General features: G+C 28.8%; 1 protein-coding gene across 1 annotated transcript in view; it reads right to left on the reverse strand.

The window, feature by feature from the left end:
• LanA (laminin subunit alpha) overlaps nucleotides 1-1,472 on the reverse strand; it is a 41,298-nt gene extending 39,826 nt beyond the window's left edge. The window contains exon 1 of the mRNA XM_088187983.1: nucleotides 1,167-1,472. Coding sequence (XP_088044109.1) covers nucleotides 1,167-1,394 — 228 coding nt within the window. The 5' untranslated portion in view covers nucleotides 1,395-1,472. The remainder of the gene's footprint in view (nucleotides 1-1,166) is intronic.
• Between the last annotated feature and the right edge of the window lie 5,848 nt (nucleotides 1,473-7,320).

Consider the following 7,320-nt stretch of genomic DNA (forward strand, 5'->3'; position numbering starts at 1 on the left):
CCTGCAATATTTTATTGGTATTTTAAAAAATATTATATTGAACAGATATACCAAAACCCTCATATTTTTGAGTTAAGTATGTATATAAATAAACAAAATAAGTAAGATAGTGATATTTTACACTTTCCTCAAAAATTAATTAAAAAAGTTAAAATGAAGTGCACTTGTAATTTCACATGGTCACCCTATTATATTTTCTCACCAATACTGTGCGGATGAGCGTTCATATCTTGGATGGACTGTACATACATATATACCAAAGAAACTATACATGGTAAAAAAATGATACACTGAACGTATTATTTTTAATTTATAAAAAAGGTGAGTGGCACACTATTGAATAACGATGAACATGAATTTCGCTCAGCAATATATTCAATTGAAAATAAGATTACTTAATTCATTTTCTAGTAATTAATTTACTCATCCCTAAGCTGGGGCTAATATTTACGCCGCAAAATTATTGTTATTTCAATGATTTATAATATCTAGCTATTATTTAGTGTAATATATAAATATATGTATCAATGAATTGAACGCGATGAAAAAAATGGAAATAGTATTGTATTAACTTTTATTTCAGTAGTACTCAAATTTGAATGGGTTTATTTTGTACTCCATTTTGGTACCCGATCCTATTTTCAATATTTCAATACTTGACAAAATATTTATAAATAACTATTTTTTAATTGTTGGGAGTGAAATATAAGTTCATAATTCATATTATGCTGGGAGTAAGACATAAATTCATAATTCATTAATTTAGTTGAGTTTTGTGCTTAATGCTTTAATTAAACTTTTTTGGTTCTTAAAGTAAAAAATGTATCGCTACATGAATTGTACTTAGTATTACTATTTTTTTACGTTAAAACATAGTACTATATAAATTTATGTAAAATATTTTAAAATGTATTTGTGGCAAACGTTATATATTTTCCATTCATGAACGCATTGAGACGCGGCTTACACGTAATATAGAATTTTTTCTTTATATATTTAAGCCTAAATATCTCGAATCCTAGAAATTTAATGTATTTCAGAAAGTGACGAGAAACACCTCATCTTTCGATCCACTTATAAAATGTCGAATCCCGAAAGGCTGGGGATTCGCCAGGAATGACTTGGCGACTCAGATTATTTTTCAGCTGTGTCCCTAGCTTACTGACCTGTCCTTGGATGACGTTGATGTTGAAGACGTTCTGGGCGTTCGCCCCCACCAGCTTGCAGTAAAGCTCTTCGCCCTCATCCCCGCACGTAGCCGTCGCCGTAATCCTCTTTCCCTCGGCCAAGTTAAACAACGGAGGTTTCAGCAGCTGGGCGTTGGCGTCCCTGAGCAGCAGCAGCAGAAGCAAAATGCCCCCGAGGGGAACCACGAGCGTCCCCAGAGCAGACATCCTGCACCACGCTCTGCCGGCTTCCGACTAAACGGACTCCGAAGCCGGTCGCCTTTTGTCGCGTTTCCGACCACCAATGAGATAACGAAAACTTTTGGGACGGTTCGTTCACAATATCCTTTTTATCGCCTATTTATCATACATGGAGATTGTGTATGTACATACATACATATTCACATATTTTGGTATAGATATTGTAATAATGTGATTATTTAAATACGATATTCCAACAAAATTACGAATATTTCTGAGAACTGTAAGACTAAAGCATCATATCTTTAGACGCTGTTGCACTAAAAACACTAACGTAGTGCTTCTCAAAATCGTTTTTATTACTTAAAAAAAATCTCCCTATAGTTTTAGATTTAGCGACTGAAATTTACTAGCTTTAAAAATCTTTAACAACTAGTTTTTTTCTGAAGTCTCAGCTTGAAAAGCACGAATGTACTTATTTTTTATTATCAGCAATGATGAAAATATTGTCAAACGTAGTCTACATAGATATGTTGTCGCAAAAGGAATTATTAATACATTTGCTGATTTATTCAAGACTCTTTTATATAATACAGAACTCTTGCTATTAAACTAAATGTTTCAAAATAATATAATTGGCGTGGTGTTTATATATTTTAAAACTGAATTTGCGACAACACATAAAAATGAATATATACAATAATATGCAAAAGTCTATATCTGTATTTTTTTTGTAATTTGAGGGTTCCATTTAACGAGTATTTTTAGCTCCATGCATCGTTCTATGTTCTCGCCATAGACTTAAATAAAAATTTACTTTATTTAAATTAATATTATTTTTAGGTGCTATTGATACATAATTTAGCTTAAGTGTTTATTCTAGATATAGCTTATACTAACTTATTTCATTAATTACGTTAATGTACGATTTGTTATAGTAGCTATGTTTTTGAGTATGCTATGAGACGCTTCAGTAAAAACGTAAAAGTAATGTAAAAGGTAATTTTTTTTAGTTTAAATTATATTTAAAAATATATAATAGAACATTTTTGGCATCTACTTTTTATCTAAATTTTTTTATACGATATAACGCTTTATACTTTTTTAATAGCTGTCATTTTGTAAAGCTGACTTTCAAACTTAATACCGATATTTATAAGAATATTTTTTTATGAAAATTCGATTATAATTAAGCGAAGTTCATTAGCTCACCTTATCTGCCATCTTATTTCAAAATGGCGGCTATTTTATATACTTTAAAAAATTTGAGAGCAAAAATTAGAAATATAGTTTTTTACATTTTTAGTAATTTATGTTATATAAAAAAACCGCCCCCAGCTGCAATGACATATATTGGTCATAAATTATATTACACATAATAAATTTTTAAAATGAAAAACTAAGTTAAGCAACTGTTGTATAGAAAAATAATATAAAATATGGAATTTGAAGATTGTAAGCGTGTTTTGTAGTTGGATTAATCATACGGTTTTTAATCTTTAATAATCATCGATCGTGTAAACAAATTCAACTGAACCGACGAATTGAACGAACTGGAAAAAGTATATGAGGTTGTATGCCTTGAATCATATCTCAACAATACTAGTGTATACGAATCAATCTGAGTAAAGTGTCAAGATGAGTCAAGAAAACATTTGGAAAAATCGCAGCATTATGTTGTGCTCTCGCCGTCAGTGTATTGTCGCTTTGAATCAATGACTTAAAAGCTTATGACTTGAAAGTATTTTAGAATATTTGTATTTGGCTTTGGGAGGATTTGGTAGTGACGTTCGATCAGGGTTGAATATTTAATATGCACGTTTCTTTACGCGGGGCGCATTTATTGGTAATACGTTAATTTAGCGTTCTTGAATATGATGAAGAACTTAATGCTATTAGAAAGGATTCATATCAATAATATAGAAATTTGGTAGTCAAAACCCTGATAATATCTTAACAGCTTAACGCCCGTGGACTCGTATACGAGTCTTGAAAGAACATTGTTTATTGGCTGTGAACTCAGGCTTGAGTCCTGCATCATACGTTTTATTTTATTAAAAAAAATACCAAATCAAGTTTGGCTCTATATGATAATAAAATATGGTAGTATACTGTTTCTACACAATATCAAATTAAAAATAAATGATATTTTTCTTCAATTTTTTGTAAGATACCGTTTTACGGACGTGATTTTTTTATGAAATCTTTGTATATAATTATTTATTTCATATAAAAAATAATATTTTATATTACATTCCTTGAACGGAAATGAATTTCAGAGTCAAAACTATTTGGCTACGTCAACATAAAACCAATCTAATCAAAATAAATTGAAATAGTACATCAATTATCAAAGTTTTTCAACCTGAAATTCTGTATATTATTGCAAAATTTAAAAGTAAAAACGTTACGGTATATGTAGATAAATTAGATAACACAGAACTTCCAAAAATATCATCTATTAATTTACGAACATTTTTACGGGTGTTTGTTATTTTGATATTTTCTTACCATTTGTAAAATTGCAATGATTCACAGATTATGAAACTAGGGAGGAAAGCTACAATTCAGATAAATTATTAAAATAGTTGCAATCGTTACAAACAATTTAGTTGTAATTTAATAATATGTATGTATGTTTAAATTATTTTTATACATTTTTGTATAAACGATTTAAAACGACATCTATAATGTAATATAATTTGCACTCACCAAATTTTTCGGCGTACATTTTCTGCGTACAACTGTCACTGACACATTTATTTTCACAATAACACTTACACTATATTCTCACTTATATTTATTTTTATTATTACACTTTATTCTTATTCATATTTATTTTTATTATTTACACTTTTTTATCTATTTTAATATTTTTTGATACGTATAAAAACATTCGTCAAAATAAAGAAGAATATCACAACGTCTGCACATGCATGCTGCAGATTACAAGTGCAGCACAATCACGACATTTTTTTTTCACATATTCCACTCCACTTTTTATTTTTATTGGCTGATAATTTGTCGGCTTATCCGAAAGCCTTTCTGGTGGATCGACAGCACGGCAAGATGTGGAAGAAACTGGTGATATGTCTTCAGAATCGATAGATTCCACAGAATTCTGCATCCATCCTTTAGCCTTACTCAAAAGAAAATCTTTGAATTTAATTTTGCTGTTACGATTCAAATTTTGACGGACACGGAACGAATCAAACTATGCACATTGAAATAAATAAAAAACAATCTCTTTTATTTATTCCATTGTTTTTCGAAATATTAAGTAACTAGGTTACTAGGTATTGATCGGTGCGATCAACACCTTTTGTATATATATAAATTTCTATAAAATATTTAAATTGGTTTAAAGTTATAGGGAATTTACTAAAAAATATAATTGTTTGTTATTATTTCGCGAGATCAAGCAAAGTTCGGCAAGAAAACACCGGGCGGTAAACTGTTAAAAGTGCTGATATGAATTATTTCTAGTTAAAGTTAAAAATAACCCAAATTAAATGTGTAAAAATTAAAAGTTAAATTACGAGCGTGGGGGAGGTTTGATTTATTTGGCCACAAGCTAAACGGCAACAGTAACATGGCGTCAGCGAGAGGAACGTTATTATTTAGTTGACCACGACCGGTAGCGATCTCAACGTTTTATAGCTATGTAACTAATACTTGACAACTTCAATAAACTTCTGTAGCGGCCCAGTCTGTATCTAATTGCAAAATATCAGTAAAAGTCCCAAAAATAGCCATAGTAAGCATTGAGATTATTGAATATTTAATATGATTGTTACGAAAAAATAATCAAGACAGAAGATTATCAATTCAATACAATATAATCAATATAAAATAACATCTATAGAATAAATTAAAAACATAATGTGTGGATTAAAAAAAATAAGAAATGTAGTAGCAAAAATACATTATTTAATTAATAAATCACGCGTTAGCTTATTGCGTTACAACAGAGTAAACACAATCAATAACTACTAAATAGGTAGTGATACATCAGACTGTGCTCAGAGTCTATAAATCAATGACATCTATTATATTAATTATATACTATTATTACAGCATACAATCAAAATATGTAACTATACGAAAACTGTTATTTTTGATGCTTTGTTTATATTATGAAATATTATGTTAAATATGAGTCGTTCAAATACAAACATGTCTAAGTGAATTTTAGATATCTCATTTTGGATTTTATGTGGGTTTGTCGAAGGAGATTCAAATCCTTTTTAAGATTTCAAAAATATTAGTAAAAGAACACATATACAATAACATAATGTTAATGTATAAACAATAGAAATGACACATTCAAGTTGTTCTGGCCCTTATTTATTTTCACACAAAATGGTTCCAAGGGCCCCGCAAAATTTACGATGGAGTTTTGGTGAAGTGCGAGGCCGGCACTGTATAGATATATAAATTTTACAATGATACGTAAAGTCTTAGAGGGAAAAAACGACCCCAGAATTCGCGCAATTTTGATTTCATCGTGTTTTCTTTTAGGAAAATGAAACATCGGTATATGAATTGTAGTTTCACTTTTTGTTGATAAAAGTATATTTTTATTTAAAAAAATCTTTGAGCGCCGTGCCCTAAACGAATGAATCGGTTGCGTATGCTCAGAGCCGGCCCTTTCGGCAACTCACCATTTTCTTAGAAGCAGTTTTGGGTTCATCGCTTCATCATATAAAGTTCTCATATACTAATCATATTTTGATTTGTAATATTTCTTAAATATATCTTTCACAGTAATCGTTTTACTTGATTTATTGACATTTATAATTTACATATAATTCAGATCGACCAGTACACATTATGTTTTCTTAGATTTTCCTAATCTCACGGGTGCTTATCGTGATTATTAATTCAAATCGAGCTAGATCGTAAATATTAGTGTAGTCAATAGAGAAACCTCTAAATTTTATCAAATTGTTCAGGTAATTGAAACCCACACAAACTTTTTTTATTTTTTGTATTATATACAAATGCATTTACATATGTACATACATTCATATTTTTTGGATCATATACATATGTATGTATAATATGTACATACTATATACAGAATCGTTTTATAATTTGTTTTTATTAAAAACCATTAAATGTTTAAGTCAAAAATTTGCAAATTTTGATTATAAATATTTAATAATAGTAAACCTTACGGTAAATAATTTGGTTTTATGAGTCTGTAAAATAATTTAAATTCTAAAGAAATCGATTTGCTTGATTTCAATTTTTTGCAGTTCTGTAATAACGTTACATTATTAAAAAAAATAATATTAGCGATCTTTTACATATTCCAAACGTATTAGTGAATTATATTTCTATTACTACAATAATAAAAATATATTATATAAAAAACAGATTATATGGTAATTATATAGTTGATGTATGTTTTTTTTCTTAAGAAACTATGCTGATCAAGACTAGGACTAAGAATAAAATAAAAATGATAATTTGTCAAAACAAAAAACAATATATGTTTATCGTCGTTAAAGTCAGAAAATATATTTTTTAATAAAACCTGATCAATTGTTTTCATGATTAGTGCTTAGAAAAGGACAACAGTTAATCAAGTATTTGCTTCATAATAATAATGTAGCGTTTATGTATTCCCATTTGTGGGTTTCTAATTTTAGAAGGAAGGGGCGCAGAGCGATACAGATGTGTATTTTCGTAGAATACACATGTTTTAAGCCAGCTGTGACGAATAACTTGTGTTAGTTTTGAAGTGAATCTATGGTAAATGTGAAATTATTTATTATTTATAAAAGCAATACTCGTAATTGGTTTAAAATATATAACAAACATTAAAAAGAAATATCATTTTTATTTAAAAATAATCCACGTGCCCAGTCGCTTTGCTAACTATAGCCGCTTGCTCTTGTCAGAATATATTAATCTTATAAACAGTGTATAAAAGTAAACATTAAAT

Source organism: Plectrocnemia conspersa, unplaced genomic scaffold (assembly GCF_051122295.1).
Source record: "Plectrocnemia conspersa isolate PC_06_02 unplaced genomic scaffold, ASM5112229v1 ptg000006l, whole genome shotgun sequence".
Lineage (NCBI taxonomy): Eukaryota > Metazoa > Arthropoda > Insecta > Trichoptera > Polycentropodidae > Plectrocnemia > Plectrocnemia conspersa.